Here is a 20,853-nt window from a genome sequence, read left to right as displayed (position 1 = left end):
CCTTCCTCTCTGAAATCAATTTTAAAAAAAGAAAGAAAATAAAAAAAGAAAGAATCCTTCGTGCATGGTGGTCTGGGCTGCTGCAGGGCCTAGTGGAGAGAGCACCCAGGAAGGGAGGAGAGTCAGGGGAAGCTCCTCAGTGCAGGGGAAGGTTATTGAATACCTACCATGTGCTCGACCTGATACTGGAGGCTTTACAAGCACTGTCTCAGTTAATCCTGACAAGCCCATGGAGGCAGGCATTATTATTATTTCCACTTTGCAAATGAGGAAACGGAGGCGAAACAATTGAGCAAGGTCACACAGCAAATAAAGCAACAACAAGAGCTAAAACTTATATAGACTTAATATGTGCCAGACAAATTAAATTCTACATTCATTATTTAATCCTCACCACAGACCTCTGAAGTAGGTACTAGTATTACTCTCATTTTATAGAAGAGGAAACTGAGGTTATTTAACTCGCCCAAGTTATTTAACTCGCCCAAGTTAACACAGGAAGCAGGCAGTAAACCTGGGATTAAAAAACAATCCCCCCGCCCCATCCCCAGAAGCGAGTGCCTCCCAGGTTAGCAGCTGAGTAACAAACCAGTTTGATTTCAAAGCTCTTTCTTCCATTGCACTTTAAGGAGGGGCCAGGTAGGGGCATCCAGTGTTGGGGAGGGGTGTGTGTGAAGGAGGATGGGCGGCTGGTGAGGGTCCCTGGGGAACAGCAGCAGTAAGAGGAGGGGTACAAGTCAGGAGTACAGGAGGGAGGGGTCTAGGGCTGTTGGCTTCTGTTCAAGGAGAGAGGCAGGGGTGGGTGGATAAGTTAATGCAGCCTGGTAGGTAGTGACCCAAGTGTGAATCATGCTGGTGGCAGGTGCAGGAGGCAGAGGTGAGATGAATGGCTCCTACAGGGGAAGAAGGGAGGAGGTGGAAATCAGTAGACAAGGTAACTGAATGAGGCAAAATCAGACCAGGGATGCCCACTTGGCAGCTGGGCAGGGCCAGCAGAGAGGGAGGAAGGAGGAGGAGGTGCAGGATTCTGTGCTGCTTCGTAACTTCCAGGAAAGGGGATAAAGGCTAAAGACTTACCACTCTAAGCAAGGATGTTCTAAGCGTCCAAGGGAAAGGGTCAGCCACTGTGGTTCCGTTCTTTCCGGCCAACACAGGAGAGGGTTTTGTTCACCCAAGAGAGAGGTCCAGTCTTCCAATCAATGGAAAACAGAGAACATCATTTTTCATCCAATTCTTAGAAGGATTTAGGCTTGAGCTATGGAAGGACTTGAGGTTCTTAACAACGAAGGAGGTCATGGAATCTCCGGAGATGGCAGAGCAGGAGGCAGGGCAGCAGGAATAGGGTGAGGAGGGGGACAGTTCCCCAAAGGGTGAAGCTGCAGGGAGGGCGGGCAGGGATCTGAGCTAGGTCTTCCTGTCCCTACCTGGTGGGGAGACCTGCACTTTCTGCAGGATCCAGAAACCAGGGTCTGGGGTGGCAGGCCTAGCAGGGACAGAAACCCAGACCCTTAAAGCCGACTCCTCCCACTGTCCCCTCAGTGATGGGCGCAGGAACCTCACTACCTCTGGGAAGCTGCTGTAAGAAAGTTCTTCCTCAGTTAAAGCTGCAGCTGACCTCATGATAGTATCTACCCTCTGGTCTCGGTTCTGTCTCTTTGAAGCAACCCTAAAGACATCGCCTCCTTCTTTTCCCAGCGGTCATCAGCTCCAGTGCCCCTAGGAGAGCAGAAACTGTGTTGCAGCTTGCAAAGTCCACTATTGCTTTCTGATCCTCGTAACCAGCTTGTTAGTTGAGGAGGGAAATATCACCCTCAAGTCAGATGAGAAAATGGAGGCTCTGAGATCACCTAACTGTTAAGTGGAGGGGTCAGAATTGGAATCTGGTCTTAGGCTCCACTTTTGTTAAGACCAGAGTCACATGACTGGCAGGCAGTGCTCCTGTGCTTCCTTAGCGTTTTCTTCTCAATCACAGCAATAGTAACAGTAATGATAATAAAAACAACAGCAGTAGTTGTACCGTACCTACTCGGCCAGGTGTTTTGAGCTGTACTCTTCATGAGTTAGCTCATTTCATCCTCATGGCAACTCCATGCAGCAGGTCCTATCAATACTCCCATTGTATAGATGGTGAAACAGAGGCACAGAGGATAAGTAACTTCTCCAAGGCTAACTGTCTAACATGGCAAGGCTATGAGCCTGGTTAGAACGTAAAGGGTCAGCCACTGTGGTTCCTGTGTCTTTTTCCTGGATGGAATGGTTTCTAGAGCTCTCACTACCCTAGTCGTCTATCCTCTGAATAATCATTGGTTTGTGAGCATCTATTACTCTTAAAATGTCACAGCCAGGGCTGCTTCCACATGTGATCTGAGAGCTCAGAACCAACTCTGGAGGGGCGGACTGTCCCCAGGGGGCTCACAGGTGAGGAGATACTGTGAATGTAGTGGTGCAGGCCAGGTTCATGTAGGGGCCATGGTGGAGGGAGCGTGTCTCCCAACCTGGGAGACAGGTTGGAGGTGCTGAGATGTGGAGGAGAATGGAGCTGGGGAAGGGGCCAAAGAAAGGGAAGTGAAGACTTCCAGGTGATCCCTGGAGGAAGGAGGGAGTGGGCTAGGTCCCCAGATGCACATGGCAGGGGAGGAAGCTGGTGAGTTTCCGGTGCCCAGTCCTGTCTCGTACTTCCAGAATGCTGACTGAGAGTGTTCAACTAGGGGCTGCCTGGTGGGTGGGTGTGTGGGATGAGTGTTTGGGCTAATCCCCAGGTTGTCTGTTGAGCATGAGGATCATGTGAGAGGAGATCACCCAGGGGAAAAAGGGAGGGAAGAGGAGACACAGATAGGAAGAGAACAGGGTATCGACTCCAAGTCTCCCAGTGTCCCTGACCCTGCCAGTCTGTCCTGGGTGGAGAAGAAGGGCTGGAGGGGAGATGGCCAGCTGCCAGGAAAGATTTTGCTGCCCAGTCTGAAGTGCTTCCAAGCCCCAAGGCCGAGTAGTAAAAACAGCTGGGGCCATGGATTCCAAAAAGGCTGGGTTCTTATATTACTCCCTGTACGTCCTAGCTGAGTGACCTTGGGGGAAGTTGCCTGGTTGATGGGCCTCAGGCCCCTCAAGTGTAAAATGGAGATAGTAATGCCTGCCTGATCGAATTGTGCAATGGTTTACACTCCCCTCCCCAGTGTAGGGCTGCTAGAGCAGATGAGAATGAGGGTGGTGACCATGACCTGGGTAGGAGGTCAAGGTTAGAAGGGCTGGGCTGCCTTGCTGAAGCCCTCTTGTCTGCATTCTACCCCCCTCAGCCCTGGTTACTTCTCTCCTGGGTCCTTCTTCTTGCAGGACATGATCTGATGTAATCAGTGGTTTTTGCTCAGTGGGCAGATTTTTAGTGCTAGGTGTTAACTGAAAGGGAGGGAGCGTTTCTTTATTGAAGGGTGATATTTGAATACTTCTTGCTGCCTCAAGCTAAATAAGGAGAGAGAAGTAGACGTTGGGGAGTGATGGCATTCTGTACTGAGACTGGGGGCCTTGTCACAGGTGGGAGTCGAGGGGCTGGTCAACAAAGGCCTCTTTGGAAGAGGCAGGAGGGAGATGAATATGAGGAGGACCACTGAAGGGTGAGCCTGGCATAGGCCGAGCATGGGCTCAATGGAGAAGAGAGATGTGGCTGGAGAAGTGATAGACAGCTTGGTGGTGATGAGAATGGGGAGGTGCAGGAAGCAGAAGAGGGGCACAGAGGGACTTGAGACAAGTTGGGATGGGGGCCCAGGCAGGGATGTGACGGCTCATGTTGTGGAAATAACTCCAGCTAAGTTGGGGCACCTGGATTCTTGCAATGTGACTACAAGGAAGACATTTGGGCTTCTGGGTCCGGTCTGGGTCTTGCTGATATTTGATGGCCTCTTCACTTTGTGTCACTATTTTCTCATTTAACCTCTGAAAGCTTCATATGTAGGCAGATTTAGTGTTAGGCCCATTTTACAGATGAGGAAATAGGTTGGATTCACAAAGTGTCCTTACCAACATCACACAGTTAGAAAGTGCGACTGGGACACCAGGACCCACATCCAGCTGACTAACTCTGGTCTTCTTTCTGGGGCACCTTTACACCTTCCTAAAATAGCCAGAGCTAGTAGGGACACAGTGAAGGGCAGTGTGATGGTTAGAGAGCTTTCTGACCCACTTCCGCATTGTGTGACCTTGAACAAGTCCCCTGCCTCAGGTTTTTCATCTGTAAAAGGGAATGGCAATAGTATTAGCTAACAGTGGTTAATAGTATGCTGAATTACTCTGAAGATTACATTAAATGATGTACATTCGAATACCACAGTGCCTAGCTCAATAAGTACTAGCTATTACAGCTATTCTTTTAATTACCAGTAACAAAAAATCTCTCAGAATATCAAACACACACCTTTAACCTGAGCTTCATTTTCTCCTATTAGGGGATGTGGCTGCAGCTGGAGCTGCCAGAGGTCTTTATATTTCAGGAAGAGTTCTTCCTTAGATATTTATTCCCCAAATGTCTGTCTGCCTATCCCAAGGTCATGAAGATTTTTTATATATATATTTCCTCTCTCTCTTCTAGAGTCTTTATGGTTCTGAATTTTATGCTTAGGTCTATGCCTTAATTTTTGTGTATGAACTGAGGTAGAGGTTGAAGTTCATTCCCCCCCCCCCCCCCCAGTACAGTATACAAATTGTTCCAGCACCAAATGTTTAAAAAAATTTATTTTACTGCCTCATCTGGTGTGGCTCAGTTGGTTGAGCATCATCCCATTCACCAAAAGGTCACTGGTTCAATTCCCGGGCAGGGCACATACCTAGGTTTTGGGTTCCATCCCAGGTCGGTGTGCGTGCAGGAGGCAACTTATCTATTGCATTGATGTTTCGCTCTCTCCCTCTCCGTCTCCCTTCCTCTCTCTCTAAAATCAATAAACACACACACACACACACACACACACACGCACACACATTTTCCCCATTGAATTGGACTGTGAGCATCTGTGTCTAGTCCAGTCTAATTGTTTGAAATGTTCATCATTTCCCCTATACAGTGCTTTAGGGAAAAATCAGTTGACCATATATGTGTGAATTAATTTCTGGACTTTATTCTGTTCTATTGATCTACTGTCTGTCCTTACATAAGCACTACACCATTTTGATTATTGTGGTTTTATAGTAAGTCTTAGAGTCAGGAAGAGTAAGTACTCCTACTCTGCTCTTCTTTTCTAAAATTGTTTTGGCTTTCTGAATTCTTTCCATTTTCATGTAAGTCTTAGGACCAGCCTGTCAATTTATTTAAAAAATATTTGCTGATGTTTTTATAGGGATTGTGTTGAATCTAAAGATATATTTGGGAGACATCTTAACTCCATTGAGTTTCTGATCCATAAACATATATAACTCCATTTTTTGGTCTTTGCTCTCAGCAGGATTTGTAGTGTAGAGGTTGGTCTTGCACATCTTTCATTAAATTTATTTTTAGTATTTAATGTTATTTATGCTATTTAATATGGTGCTTTTATGATTTCATTTCCCAGTTTTTTGTTGCTAGTATGTAGAAATAGGATCAATTTTTGTGTATCGATGTTGATCCTGCAACCTTGTTTAATTAATCTATTAGTTCTAGTTGTGTGTGCGTGTGCGTGTGCGTGTGCATGTGTGTGTGTTTTGTTTTGGAAGGTTCTATCCCTAAAACCGTGCTACTCTGTACTTTCATGATAGAGATGGAAAGAGGACCAGTATTAGGAAGGAATGTGATTATTTATACTGCACAGTGTTTAACTTAGGGAGTTTGGGCCCCACCCAAAACTCATTAAAATCTAATCCTGGTGGGGAGGGGCAGTTAGTGTGCAGCGTTGGTATTTTTTGAAGTTCCTCGGTAGAAGTGCAATTGAGAGCCCCTGGTTTAGAAGGTGCGGGGTGGCAGACAGGCCCAAAGGCCACCCTCCCCTGAAGGGGATCCGGGTGGGATGAGTGATGGGCCCAGGTCAAGGCCACCCTCTCTTCTGTCTTGGGAAAGGGTACACAGTTCCGGGTTCCCTTCTAGGCCGCGGTGAGTGGGAGGACAGCGCCTCATCGGCAGGCGCCGCCTGCCTCTCCCTTTCAATAAACAGGACACTGGCCACAATAAATGCCGTCACCGCTGGGGCTCACAGTCGCCTCCGCTAACCCTGGCGGACACACCTCTCCATCCCCCCTCCCCCGCCTCGCCAGTTTCAGACGAGGAAACTGAGGCCCAAAGGCCAGGCATTCGCGCGAGGCTGCCCCCTAGTCCGACCCTTTCCCCATCGCCCCTGCAGGTACACGCAAATTAAAGGGGAGCTGGAAGAGCTGGACCGCATCACAGAGAAGACGCTCTTCGACTTGTACAAATACAACTCCTTTAACACCCTCGGGGGCCATCCCCGCGGCCGCCGCGGCCTCCGGGAGACCCTGCCGCACCCCCTGCAGCTCCTGTGGGACCCGGCCTCGCCCCCCGTGGCCCGCAGAGCCCGCAGCGCGGCCTCCAGCTTGCGGGATAACAACCCCCAGGTGAACTGGAAGGACTGGAAGATCGGCTTCAAACTGGTAAGGCCCCGCCCCCGGCCACCGCAGGCCCCGCCCACCGCCCCTCAGGCCCCGCCCCTCAGGCCCCGCCCCTCAGGCCCCGCCCCTCAGGCCCCGCCCCCTCAGGCCCCGCCCCTCAGGCCCCGCCCCACGGCCCGACGTGCGCAGCCCAGGCCCTTCCGGTTCCGTCCACGCCCTGGACCCCGGGCCCTTTCCCAACCCCGCCTCTGTTGGCTAGTGATGAGGTAGCGATTCGTCAGCTTGCTGTCAAAATGAACACATTTGAAAAATAAAACGAAATAACATCTCTCTGAGCGCCAGCTTGTGGGGTCTCTCCTCTCCGGGGGCTTCTGTGGGAGCGTTTAGGTGGCCGGAAGTCAAATCTGCTATGGAAAATGCCCCTTTCTGAAATACAGGTCCCACTGGTGGGACTTACTTGGGTACCTCCAGTGTGATAGGGAACCGGGGTTTTGCAGGTCTCAGGCAGAGAATAAGAAGACTGTGAAAACGCAGACTTAAGATTTGTTTTAATAAAAATTTTTTAAAAATAGAGAAAGGCCATATCACCCTGAATGCGCCCCATCTCTTTCTCTAAAAAAGAAAAGAAAAGAAGAGAGAGAGAGAAAAAAAAAGGAAGAGGAAGTGGGAGAGCAGCAGGGGGAAGAAGAAAGAGAAGCTTCCTTTAATCATAGCTAGCTAGTCCTAGCTCTGTTGCTGGGACAAACCTGTTGATCCCTCAGCCTTCCCATCAGTGAAATGGGGAGAAGAATCCTTGCTCCACTCTCTGGCAGAGACTGTATAAATGATCGCTCCTGGTCTCCTCAGCCTCCCACTCTCTTAATCCCCTGCCCTCTGGTCCACTCTTCTCCCGGTTTCTGCTCCTCTCTGCCTTCTGTTCTGGTCTACTCCTGGTTCCCCACTCCTGTCTGTCAGTCCTCAGGATCCCAGACCATTCAGTCCTTGATCTTGGCCCTACTCTGCTGCCTGACTCCTGCTGCTGGCCCTCTGACGCTCTGGTCTCTGTTTCCAGTGTAACCAGAACAAATCCGACTGCTTCTACCAGACATACTCATCAGGGGTGGATGCGGTGAGGGAGTGGTACCGCTTCCACTACATCAACATTCTGTCGAGACTGCCAGACTCCTTTACAGCCCTGGAGGAGGACAAGCTGGGCAACTTCATCTTCAGCTGTCGCTTCAACCAGGCCTCCTGCAGCCAGGCGTGAGTCTGTCTTGCCTGCCTCTGTGCTCCCCACCCACGGTGTCTCCCTCCCAGAGCCAGTCTGAGGCCCAGCATGAGTGGCACCAGGAAATGCTTGTTGACTAAATAAATGCCTGTAAAGAGGAGGGGATGCATTGATTTCAGGTCCAAACCTCTGTCCCCAGATCATTCTGTAGGACTTCTGCTGCTCCCTGCAGGGCTGGGTCTGAGTGAGGTAGCCTCAGATAGCTGCCCTGGGAAGGTTGGGTTGAGATCCAGCTTTGAGAAACCAAGGGCTGGAAGCATGGTTCCCTGTCTATCTAAGGCCTCTTTCTCACTAGCATCAAACTCAAAAGTGCCCAGAAGGGTGTCTGGTTCCATCCCCCACTTTCTCAGATGAGATGGGCAGTAGTGTGGTGGACATAGCATGGATTGAGTGAGGGGTTAAACCTTAGTTCCTGCTTTGGCTGTGTTACTTCCTAACCAGGTGACTCTGGGCATTTCAAATCACTCTTCAGAACTTGTTTCTTTGTTTGTAAAATGGGCTGAAAATTAGATTTATTCAATGTTCATGCAACAAATAGTTTTGACTGTCTAGGCTATGTGTCAGTCAGTGGTCTAGGCATTTGGGATGCATCAAAGAAGAAAATATATATAATCCTTGCCCTTTTGGCATGTTTACTCCAGTGATGAAGATGGTGATAACATACATCTCCAAGTGCATGAGATGTCAAATTCTAGGGCACTTAGTAAACTACAATGAATGTTGGGTCTTATTACTCTGTACTCAAGCAGGAGAAGTGACTTGCCCTAGGCCACCAGGCCAGCCCAGGGATTCTTTCTGTTAAGATTCCTGTCATAATGACCTTGTAAAGAGGTCATGGCAGCTGCTAGCTCTCTGAGGGCTGGGAGAGGCTAGGAGTAAGGGAAGTTTCCTTCTGTAGTCTCTGTCTCCTCCTACCCCCACCTTTCCCTCCCTGATTCGGATCCTTAATTTTCAGGTGCCATCTCCTTGCCTCTGCCTGGCTGAGGAAGGGTGTTGAGGCAGCCTCTCCACTCTACAGGGAGCCCTTCTCTCCCATGTCGCTGCTGAATGGCAGCAGGGCCAGGTGTCACCTGCTTCTGCCTCCACCCCTCACCTGGCACACACACTCTGCCCAGCACACGATTTTGTTCCTGCCTCTAGTCTTGTGTTTGTTTGAGGACAGGAGCTACCAGCTGGGAAGTGAGACAGAAGCAGCACCTGAGCCTGGGTCAGCTCACAACTGCCACCCAGTCTCTCTGTCTGTCACCTTCCCACTGATCCTTTCACTCTGCCTGTCCTATGCTCCTACCTCCCTATCAATGGAAAGACCAAAGTTCATCTCAGTCTTGATGCTTAGGTCACTTCCTTAGCTCAGAGCCTCATTACTTCTCACCTAGGTTATTATTACCACCATCACCACCCCCTCCCAATTTGTCTTTCTGCCTCTATATCCTCTCTTCATTCTGTAATAACCGGAAGCTTTATACATCACTGTTCTTACTTCAATTCACTGTACTTAAATGTACCAGTTAGTGCTGTTTGATATCCTTCAACATCTCTCATGGCCTTCAGAATCAATTGAAGCTCTTTATCATGTCATTCTCACCCAACTCTTTTCCCCGATGTCAGGCACCCTTTCCCCTTCTCTCAATATTTTTTTCTTTATATATATTTTTTATTGATTTCAGAGAGGAAGGGAGACGGAGAGAGAGATAGAAACATCAATGATGAGAGAGAAACATCGATCGCTGTCTCCTGCACACCCCCTACTGAGGATCGAGCCTGAAACCCAGGCATGTGCCCTTGACTGGACTCAAACCTGGGACCCTTCAGTCTGCAGGCCGACGCTCTATCCACGGAACCAAACCAGCTAAGGCTCAACATTTTTTTTTTCTTTAAAAACAAATTTATTGAGATATAATTCACATACCATTAAAACCAACCTTTTAACATATACCATTCAGTGTTGTTGATGTTGTTTTTTTGGTATGTTCAAAGACTTTTGCAACCATTACCACTAATTTAATTTAATTTAATTTATTTATTTAAATACATTTTATTGATTTTTTTACAGAGAGGAAGGGAGAGGGATAGAGAGTTAGAAACATCAATAAGAGAGAAACATCGATGAGCTGCCTCCTGCACACCCCACACTGGGGATTGAGCCCGCAACCCAGGCATGTGTCCTTGATCGGAATCAAACCCTGAGACCCTTCACTCCGCAGGCTGACGCTCTATCCACTGAGCCAAACCGGCCAGGGCCATTACCACTAATTTTAGAACATCTTCACCCCAAAAAGAAACCCTGTACTTATTAGCAGTCATTCCCTATTCCCTCCTCTCCTCTAAGCCCTGGAAACCATTAATCTACTTTCTGTGTCTATAGATTTTCCTACTGTAGATCTGTCATATAAATGTATCATACATGTGTTCTTTTGTATCTGGCTTCTTTCACTTAGCCCAAAGTCTTCAAGGTTCATCCATGTTGCAGCATGTATCAGTACTTCATTCCTTTCTGTGGCTGAATAATATTCCATTGTATGGATATACCACATTTTGTTTATCTATTCCTTAACTGATGGACTTTTTGTTTTTCACCCCCACTTTGTGGCTATTATAAATAATGCTGCTATGAACATTCCTGTATAAGTTTTTGTATGGATATGTTTTTATTTCTTTTAGGTATATACCTAGGAGTGGGATTGCTGAGTCATATGGTAATTCTATGTTTAACATTTTGAGGAACTGCCAGACTGTTGTCCAAGTGGTGGTGCCATTTTACATTCCCACCAGCAATATATGAGAGTTCTAAATTCTTCACATCCTCCATTTGTTATTGTCTGTCATTTTTACTTTAGCCATCTTTTTAAAAAAATTTGATTTGAAAGAGAGGAAGGGAAAGGGGGAGAGGGAGAGGGAGAGAGAGGTATTTGTTGTTCCACTTATTATGAAGGCACTTGTTGATTCTTGTATATGCCCTGACTGGGGATCAAATGATAATCTAACCAACTGAGTTACCTGGCCAGAGCTGACTTTCGCCATCTTAATAAATCCCTATAATGTTAATAGTAAACTTATATAGCTCTTCCTAAGTGCTAAGCACTGTTCTGAGAGTAATTTAATCCTCATAACACCCCTATGAGGTAAGTAGTATCCCATTTTACAGATAAGAAACAGAGAGATAAAGTGATTTTGTTGGTCCCACAGCTAATACTTGTTAGAGCTATGATTCAAATATAAGTCATTTAGTTCTGGAGTCTGTGCTCTTCATGTTATACTGCTTCTCATATATTCTTACAATGTACTTAGTGTGTATCTCTTTGTATCTGTTTTTGCACAATGTGTATGTAATATAAATGGTGTGTTGTTATCTCATTTCACCTCTTACTATTTTTCTTTTTTTACTAAGCTCTCATTTTAAGATCCATCCATGTTGCTCCATCTGCTTTGTTACCTGCTGCATAGAGTCCCTAGTGTGCATCCACCACATGGCACCTGTCCCCATCTACCACTGAGCAGGGCTCACAGGCCCTTCAGCCCTGGCCTCTGCTCTCTTTCATAGTTTCCTCTTCCGTCCCTCCCTGAATCCACTCTTTGCTCTGGAAATGTTGACTTTCTAGTGCTTCCCAGAATGTGCACCAATATTTCGTTCTTCAAGGCCAATGGGATATTCCAGATCACCTTGTTCCAATCTCCTTATTTTACAACTAGAGGCCCGATGCATGAAATTCGTGCAAGAGTAGGCCTTCCTTCCCCTGGCTGCCGGCACCGGCTTCACTCTGGCACCCGGGACCTGGGCATCCCTCGTAGCCCCAGCTTCATCAGGAAGGACGTCTGGTCTAATTAGCATATTATGCTTTTATTATTATAGACTAGAGGCCTGGTGCATGAAATTCTTGAACAGGGGTGGGGGGGGGGAAGGTGTCCCTCAGCCCAGCCTGCACCCTCTTGTAATCTGGGACCCCTTGGGGGACATCCCTCTCACAATCTGGGACCACTGGCTCCTAACTGCCTGCCTGCCTGCCTGATCACCCCTAACCACTCTGCCTGCCTGCCTGATCGCCCCTAACCACCTTTGCCTGCCTGCCTGATCGCCCCTAACCTCCTCTGCCTTGGCCCCCGCCGCCATGGATTCGTCCAGAATGACGTCCAGAAGGTCGTTCGGCTGTCCGGTCTAATTAGCATATTACACTTTTATTATTATAGATGAGAAGAATAAGATTAGAAAAAATGACCTGCTCAGAGCCATGCAACCAGAACCCTACTCATTTTTGCCTTGGGATCTGATCTTCCTCTTCTCAGCTCCATGCTCACCACTGGCCTTACTCTCTGCTGTTCCCTTCCATTTCATTCATTCATTTATTATTTACTAACGATCTCCTATATGCCAAGAACTATGCAATTAACCCAGAGATGATACAGAAATGATTGGGATCTGGCTCCAGTCCTTAAGGAGATCAGAATCCAAATGGTGAACTATGATTTAGACATGCGAGAAGCTAGGGATACTGCAAGAGTCTCCAAATGCAACACAGTGACCACAAGAGAGGTCACAAGGCCAGGCAGGTCAGGTGGCCTGCTGGGAGAAACCCGGGCTAGAAGGTAAATGACCTGGTTTGAGTCCCAAGTTTGTCATCACTGTTTGTGCCCCATCTTCCTCTTTTGTGCTGTGGAGATGATGCCGTCGCAGGCTGTTGGCACATAGTAGATGACCAGGGAACAAAAGGTGCTGAAAGTCCTCCCTCCCTGGTCCCTTTTCTCTGTGACCCTTCTCTTTGTCCCTCCTGAATAGGAATTACTCTCACTTCCACCACCCGATATATGGAAACTGCTACACTTTCAATGGCGAGAACAACTCCAACCTCTGGATGTCTTCTATGCCTGGGGTCAACAATGGTGAGCAATACCCCATACTCTCAGTCCCTGACCTCTGCCTCAGCCCTTGCTGCTGCCCTGCCCACCCATGTTTACCCACCTTGAGCTCCATCCTAGAGATGCCGTGAGCCTCTGGGCATCGCCATAATGTGCCTATCTCAGTCCTGGAAGGAGTCCTCACTGTTCTTTCTCCACTATTGGTACCATGTTGTCCATTCCAGGTGTGATAACCCTGTCCCAGTACTTCCAGCCCGCCCCCAGAATCCAGCTCAGGGGTTGCCACATCCATTTGTAGGTCTTCCTGCTTTGCTCTCCTTGGAGCATTAGGAACTGGGCAGGGTGGGAGGGTGTTTTCCACCCCTAATGCTTTTCCAAGACTTTCCCCCAACTCTGCTCCCTCTACACACCCCAGGTCTATCCCTGACACTGCGCACAGAGCAGAATGACTTCATCCCGCTGCTGTCCACAGTGACCGGGGCCAGGGTAACGGTGCATGGGCAGGATGAGCCTGCCTTTATGGATGATGGTGGCTTTAACTTGCGGCCTGGTGTGGAGACCTCCATCAGCATGAGGAAGGCAAGGATGCTGTCTGGGAAGCCTGGGAGGAGAACCCTAGATGGGCGAGGGGCAAGGGAGAGGGCATTGGAGGTGGACTTGAGAGCCAGAGGCTGAGGAGGGGGATCATGCAGGCTGGGCCTTGAGCACGTGGAGGTCTACAGGAGCAGAAACCAGGGCCGAGAGGCTGGAAGAGTGGACACCAGGAAGAAGGAACCAGAGGAGTGGGCCTTGGATGAGAGTGCTGAGAAGAGATTCAGAACATGCTTAGGATTCCAGGGGATGCTGTGGGCCTGGTGTCCTTGAAAGTGGCACTGAGGTGGACGTTGGGGCCACTGGGAGCATGTTTTGAAATGGGGAGGCAGACAGGAGAGGCTGGCGGGATAGGAGATGCAACCTGAGACTGAGGGAAGACAGAGGGTTCAGGAGGAGGCCTGGGCCACTTGCTCTGCTCTGTGATCTCTGACATCTTGGTGTGTGTGTACTCACAGGAAGCCCTGGACAGACTTGGGGGCAACTATGGAGACTGTACCTATAATGGCAGTGACGTCCCTGTCAAGAACCTTTACCATTCCAAGTACACACAGCAGGTGAGGCCAGTCTGTTCCTATGGCAACCATCTCCCAGGCCTGCCCTGTTGGTCAGTCAAAATGGAAAGGGGTGTGTGTGTGTGTGTGTGTGTGTGTGTGTGTGAACAGTGGAAAGAGGGATGGATGTGCAGCACAGAGGATGGTTTGTCCTTCCCTTCTCTGTCTCTTCTGGGCTGTTTGTGGGTGAGAGCAGGCCTGACCTCCTCCCCCCTCACTCTCCTCCCTGTAGGTGTGTATTCACTCTTGCTTCCAGGAGAGCATGGTCAAGGAGTGTGGCTGTGCCTACATCTTCTATCCACGGCCCGAGCATGTGGAGTACTGTGACTACAGGAAGCATGATTCCTGGGGTGAGAGTCCAGGAGGGAGCCCCTGCTGCCCACTGACCAGGCCTTTCCTGGGAGCCCTCTCCTCTCAGCACCCTCTGTCTGCGGGGCTGCTTCTGCCTCTCACCGTCCCTGATGAATTCTCCCTCTCTCTTGTTTTCCAGTCCTTAGGCTGGCCTCTCTCAGTCTTCTACGCACTATCTCTGGCCCTCCCTCACAGTTTCTCCCCTTCTGTTTGGGCTTCTGTGTGTTTATAAAGGAACTAGAGGCCCAATGCACGAAATTCGTGCAAGGGGCTTGGCCCTCGCAGCAGCCCTGGCTGCCTCGCAGCCCCACCCCCCTCCCACTGGTCATTCTGGAAGGTCGTTCCTGAAGGTCGTCCCGGAAGGTTGTTCCGCTGCCTGGTCTAATTAGCATGTTAGCTCTTTATTACATAGGATGGCTCTATTTAAAAATAACTTGCAGCGTAAGGTAGGAAGAGCGTGTGAGAAAATCTCCCCGTTCCCTCCGGGGCCTGCTGAGGTTTCCGTGCACGCTCTGCCTATAGCTTCCTCGTCTCACTCAAGGCTCCGGGCCAGGCACTGGGATAACTCACTGGGTGCCGGGAGTAAATACCAGAAGTTAAATGTATCTCTATCATTTTCTTACACATTCCATTTTATGTATGTTTTATAATGTACATAATGTATCAGTTCAATAGTACCAGGTATGTGCTTTATAAGCCAAATGCATATACTGGAGTTGCTTATTTAAGAAGTTTTTACCTACAGGAGGGCACAATCAAAGAAGTTTGGAGAGCCCTGGTGTCTCCTCCTTATCCTGGTCTGGGAGTAGACAGATCCCCTTTTCTTTTCACACAGCTGGGCTACTCAGCAGGGAAGCCGTGTACTGGGAAGCTGAGAGAGAGAAAACCCCAAACAGGAAACCATGGAAACAGAGGGTTGGCTTTCCTGGTGCACATGCTCTTATCTGTCCCAGCTGACTGGTCCTCCAGGGTCTCCTTCTCCCCAGTTCCCCTGGGACCAGCTCTCCCCCTGTAGGTGGGTGGCTGGCCATTGTTGGAGGACACACACCTTCACACCTCTCAGGACCAGGCAGGGGCCCTGCAGACCCTGGAGTTCCGTGTCTGCCTGTCTCGGCTCTGTCTGGGTGATCTTTGGGCTCTTTCCTTCCCTGGGTCTGCTCCACCCAGCTCTCTCCCCTGCTGGACTTTGTAGTGGTGGCCTCACTTCCCGTGTCTCTGACCTTAGAAAATCATAGTGCATCCGAGCGGGGGGTGTATCCTCCTGGCCTCACCTTCTTCTTTCTCAGATAAGCAAGCTGAGACCCCGAGGGGAGACATGGCTCCCTGCCCACTGCTCCCCTCGGCCCCCAAACAGTGAATTCTAAGTGTTTGTGAGTTTGAAGAAGATCTGTGGGAGAAAAATAACAATACCGATTGCTGAGAAGCTGTGAGGATGAGGGAAAGGCACTAGGTTAAAAATTCAGTCTGTTGCGTTTCCTAAGGACTGCTCACTCCCCAGAGAAAAGGGCCCTGCTGTTTCCCAGTCGTTCTAATTAAAGATCCCCAGTCCTGGCAGACTGAGAAATTTGGGTCAGAAAGGAAGGAGGACTTCCAGACTGGGGGACTAAAAGTAGCAAGAAGGACAACATAACCTTACTTAGACTTCGGCAAATGGGGGAGAAGGGGAATCTATAGACTTACTGTTCTTTCTTTCTTTCTTTCTTTCTTTCTTTCTTTCTTTCTTTCTTTCTTTCTTTCTTTCTTTCTTTCTCTCTCTCTCTCCCTCTCTCTCTCTCTCTCTCTCTCTCTCTCTCTCTCTTTCTTTCTTTCTTTCTTTGGTAACAGCTTTTTGAGATAATTCAACCCATTTAAAGTGTACAATTCAATTTTAAGATAGTTTTAGGTTTTAGTATAGTCATAGAGTTGTGCAACAATGGCCACAGCCATTTTTATCACGCCAGAAAGAAACTTTGTACCCATTAGCTCTCTTCCAGTTCCCCATTCCCTGTGCCCTTCTCCCTCCCCGCCCCCACCCTTGGCAAGCACTAGTCCGCTTTCTGTCTCTAGACGTGCCTCTTCTGTACATTTCATATATGTAGGATCATATAACATATGGTCCTTTGTGACTGGGATATTTTCAAGATTCATCCACCTTGTAGCATGTGCAAGAACTTCGTTCCTCTTTACGGCTGAATAATGTTCCATTGTATGGACAGACCACATTTATTTATTCATTCATCAGTTTATGGACATTTGGGTTTTTTATACTTTTTTTTTTTTTTTTTACTATTGTGATGGTGAACATCTGTGTACAAGTTTTTGTGTGAACATACGTTTTGTATCTCTTGGGTATATACCTAGGAGTGGAATTTCTGAGTCAGATCCTAACTGTATGTTTAAAATTCTCAGGAACTGCCAGACTGTTTTCCAAAGTGGCCACACCATTTTACATGCTCAACAGCAATGTAGGAGGTTCCAGTTTCTCTACAGCAACACTCGCTGTTGTCTTTTGTTAATTGAATTTATTGGGGTGACATTGGTCTTTTGTTTAATTATAGCCATTCTAGTGGGTATGAAGTGATATCTCATTGTGGTTTAATCTCATTATCTTACACAATTGTTCCCATTCTTCTTTCTGACTTTCTAATTTTTGTTCAAATCCTACACATCTTTACATACGTGTAGCGCACCCCTCCCCCCCCCCCCAAACACAAGTTAGCTTAATTTCTTAAACTGTTTTTGGTGCAGCCACTCAGGAGACATCATTGTAATCTGATACTCTTGTGAAGGGGGTGCCCCGGGATCTTTAGAGGCCTCTTGGGTGTGGGGCAGAGAAGGTTGAGGTGTCCGCTTTGCACCCACAGGCTACTGCTACTATAAGCTCCAGGGTGCCTTCGCCTCAGATCGCCTGGGCTGTTTCACCAAGTGCCTGAAGCCATGCAGGTGAGTGTCCCCTTCGCCTGGGCACAGGTTGGGCAGCGGGCTGCTTGGCTGGGTGGAATACAGGTATTCAGCTAAGCCTTTGATTGGGAGAGCCCCACTCCCATTACTGAGTGCCTCTCTCCATTCCCAGTGTGACCAGTTACAAGCTCTCTGCAGGTTACTCGCGATGGCCCTCAGTGACATCCCAGGTAAAGTGGGGAAGGGGAAAGACAGGGGACGTGTGTATGACACTGTGGTCTTCTCTGGGTATATGTATGTGGGTGTGTTTGGCCCCACCCCAACTCTGAAGCCTGAAGAGTACAGGTGGCCCCCTTGACACTCCAATTCTTTCCCAGGACTGGGTCTTCCGGATGTTATCCCTACAGAATAATTACACCATCAAAAACAAAAGGTCAGTCCTCCCCTGGTCCCAGCCCCAAGAAAGGAATCCTTGGGAGGGAAATCAAATCTGGAAAGAAGGATTGATACAGTTGATTGGAGGAGGGTGTTTGTGAGGTTCTGAGAAGTTAATCCTCTGCCATTTCTTCCCATCCTCTCCCCTACTCCAAAGAAACGGAGTTGCCAAACTCAATGTCTTCTTCAAGGAGCTGAACTACAAAACCAATTCTGAGTCTCCCTCCGTCACGGTATGTCCTGCTTCCCTGAGCCTGTGATTTTCTGGGGAGTCAGGGAAAACAAGGGGTTGCCTTTGTTGGGCCAGAGTGTCTGGGCCTTGAAGGTAGGGGACCAAGGAGAGGAGTGAGTGGTGAGGGTGAGGGTGAGGTTGAGAGGGTTGGAAGAAGGGGAACTTGGCTGGGGAATGAAGCCTCTTGGGGTAGTGGGAGGGAAGGATGTGCCAGGTGAGTTTGACTTGAACAGAAGGGGGTCAGGGGCCACCGAGAGGCTGAGAGGGGTGGCTGAGGACCTCAGGTAAGGAGGGATGGGGCTCCTCTGCTGGAGCCCACCCTGGGCCCTCTGCCCCGGTGGTCAGTGTGCCTTTCGCTCTCACAGATGGTCACCCTCCTGTCCAACCTGGGCAGCCAGTGGAGCCTGTGGTTCGGCTCCTCGGTGCTGTCTGTGGTGGAGATGGCGGAGCTCATCTTTGACCTCATGGTCATTACATTCCTCATGCTGCTCCGGAGGTTCAGAAGCCGATACTGGTCTCCAGGCCGAGGGGGCAGAGGTGCCCAGGAGGTGGCCTCCACTCCAGCTTCCTCCCTCCCTTCCAGTGTTTGCCCCCAGCTCCCCTCCTCGGCCTCATCCCTGGCAAGCCCTGATACTTCTCCAACCTTGACTGCCCCTCCACCAGCCTATGCCACCCTGGGCCCCTGCCCAGCGCCATCCAGCTTGGCAGGGGCCAGCTCCTCTGTCTTCACTCTGGAGGAGCCCTGAGAAGAAACCTGAGAAGAAAGGAGAGTGTCAGCCCCCAAGGCAAGCAGCTTCCCTTGGTGGGTGGGGACAGACCTTGGCAGGATTAAAGAATGTTTTGGGCTTGTTCTCAGCTGCCCCAACTGCCTTTGGTGTGGAGGAGGAAAGCAGCATGAATAAGGGGCTACAGAAATTGCTTGGAAAACAGGGGCCACAGAAGCTGCCCAGAATTGCCCCTGGCTCCTGCCCAGTACCCCCTGGTCCTGCCTCTAGAACACTCTGGCTTCCTCATGCAAGTGGAGAGAAATCTCCTTTTCCCTTGGATCAACCAAGTCAGACTTGGAGCTTTGACAAGGAACGTTCCTAGGAAACAAATGACCAGAACAAAACAAACAAGGGCACACAAAGGCGTGCCCAGGTTTCCTACCCAAGGGTGATTGAAGCCAGCTCTGGACTGGCCCGGCCACACTGCTTTCCAGTGACACGGACGTTTGCTCCTCTTCTTGAAGTTGAGTGGGGAACCCCACCCCAAAGCCCCCTTAGTTAGTTCTTGGGCAAGCCCCCTCCATGACTCCCCAGAGTAGGGGCTGGAGCAGACCAGTGTAGTAAAGGCTTGGCATTTCCAGTTGGACCCAGGACTCTTCCAGCCTCATCTACGCCCCTCCCCTCCCTGCTCCAACACCCCATCCTAGCACTCTGCCTGTATCCTTCACACGTCTGCAAGTCGTCTCAAACTATTCCCTAAACCTGGAAGCTTTCCCCACCATTGGCTGGAGAACTCCTATGCATCCCTTAGAACCCTACGCAGACACAACTACTTATGTGAAGGCTTCTGCCCCATCTTGTCTTCCCCAGAATTGATCACTCCCCTCTTCCCTGGACTCCCGTTGTGCACCAGAACGTTGGTTTGCAATGCTGATTTTGCATTTTACTTTCCTGTTCATTTGTGTCTGCCTCCCCAACTAGACTGTGAGCTCCTTGTGGTCAGGGACTGTTGTTCATTTATGTAACCTCAGGGTCTAGCCCAGTGTCCGACTTGGAGCAAGTAGGCAGGCACTCAATAAATATTTGTTGCAAAAAAATGTCTGGAGAGTTGAATGGGGTGCCCTGAGGGGGTAGGGAGTGGATCTGAGTCCCTGGGTCTCTGCTCAAGCTCCTAGGAGGTCCTGGGGTGGGGGTGAGGGAGATAAGACTCCTACCCCTCAGCTTCACTATGGAAATGACCATTCTTTGGGGACCTCGGGAGAGACAAACTATCCTGTTAGTTCCTCCATGAACATGTGCATCTGTTATGTGCCCATCACCATGTCAGGGTGGGAGGGCGAAGACGTGAGCATTCCCCTCAGACCTACTAGGCAGTGCTTGGGATAACTCCCCTACCTCCCCCACCTTCCTCACTCCCATACTCCCCCACCTCCCCCAACACCCCTTCCCCCATACTCCCCCACCTTCCCCACCCCCATACTCCCCCACCTTCCCCACCTCCATACTCCCCCACCTCCTCCACTTCCCCCACCTCCATACTACCCCACCTCTCCCACCTCCCTTACTCTCCCACCTCCCCCACCTCCCCCACCCCCATTCTCCTTCACCCGTCCATTGTCTGAACGTCCTTTTCCTCCCAACTTTAGTTACCATTGAAAGAGGAAACAGAGGGCCGGAGACCATGGGATACCAGTACACAGGCTTTATTGGAGATCACCCTGCCAGCCGCCTTCCAGAGGGGGAAAGGGGAGAGAGAGAGAGAGAGAGAGAGAGAGAGAGAGAGAGAGAGAGAGAGAGGGAGATTGAGAGAGCTTGCTGGGGTGAGAGTGCCTTTTAAGGGGAGGAAAGAAGGGGACGGGGCTTAGGGCACTCAGCCCACGCTGATTGGTGGTTTCATGTAAGGTACATGGTTAGGGGCCTAGGGATTTAGGAATTGGGGGCTTAGGGTATATGGCAGGTGCTGATTGGTGGTTCAATGTACAGTCCATATAAGGTGTTCAGGAATGTCCGGCTGCAGGTGGAGTTTACGTCATACTCCGTCCATCAGTTGGGGGAAGGGAGGATCTATCAACCATCATCAATAATCTTTCACTCCATTTGCTGAGACCCACCGCTCACCATCCAACATAACGTCCTCATCTGCTCCCTCCCCATCAACTGCACAGTTGTGTTGGAGGAGGATGAGACTCAGGCCACATTCTTCTGGACCCTCAAAGCCTGTGTATTCTCATTCTTGCATCATCCTAGAGTGAGAGCAGTGGGAATCCTCCCAGGTTATTTCTTAAAACTATGTTTTTTTTTAATTGATTTCAGAGAGAGGAAGGGAGAGGGAGATAGAAACATCAATGATGAGAGAGAATCATTGATCAACTGCCTCCTGCATGCCCCCAAATGGGGATCAAGCCCACAACCTGGGCATGTGCCCTGACTGGGAATCAAACCGGGACCTCCTAGTTCATGGGT

General features: G+C 49.5%; 1 protein-coding gene across 4 annotated transcripts in view; it reads left to right on the top strand.

Moving 5' to 3' along the window:
- Positions 1-19,458, top strand: part of SCNN1A (sodium channel epithelial 1 subunit alpha) — a 38,255-nt gene extending 18,797 nt beyond the window's left edge. For all 4 annotated transcript variants that reach the window (XM_079775104.1, XM_079775105.1, XM_079775103.1 and 1 more), the window contains exons 3-13: positions 6,297-6,564; positions 7,574-7,764; positions 12,561-12,664; positions 13,056-13,219; positions 13,690-13,788; positions 14,018-14,135; positions 16,980-17,058; positions 17,189-17,246; positions 17,394-17,449; positions 17,609-17,684; positions 18,049-19,458. In XM_079775104.1, coding sequence (XP_079631230.1) covers positions 6,297-6,564; positions 7,574-7,764; positions 12,561-12,664; positions 13,056-13,219; positions 13,690-13,788; positions 14,018-14,135; positions 16,980-17,058; positions 17,189-17,246; positions 17,394-17,449; positions 17,609-17,684; positions 18,049-18,429 — 1,594 coding nt within the window. In that variant the 3' untranslated portion in view covers positions 18,430-19,458. The remainder of the gene's footprint in view (positions 1-6,296; positions 6,565-7,573; positions 7,765-12,560; positions 12,665-13,055; positions 13,220-13,689; positions 13,789-14,017; positions 14,136-16,979; positions 17,059-17,188; positions 17,247-17,393; positions 17,450-17,608; positions 17,685-18,048) is intronic.
- Positions 19,459-20,853: the final 1,395 nt, after the last annotated feature.

Source organism: Cnephaeus nilssonii, assembly GCF_951640355.1.
Source record: "Cnephaeus nilssonii genome assembly, chromosome: 6".
Taxonomy (NCBI): domain Eukaryota; kingdom Metazoa; phylum Chordata; class Mammalia; order Chiroptera; family Vespertilionidae; genus Cnephaeus; species Cnephaeus nilssonii.
Note: the sequence above shows the minus strand (reverse complement) of the source record. Positions and strands in the feature narration are given on the sequence as shown.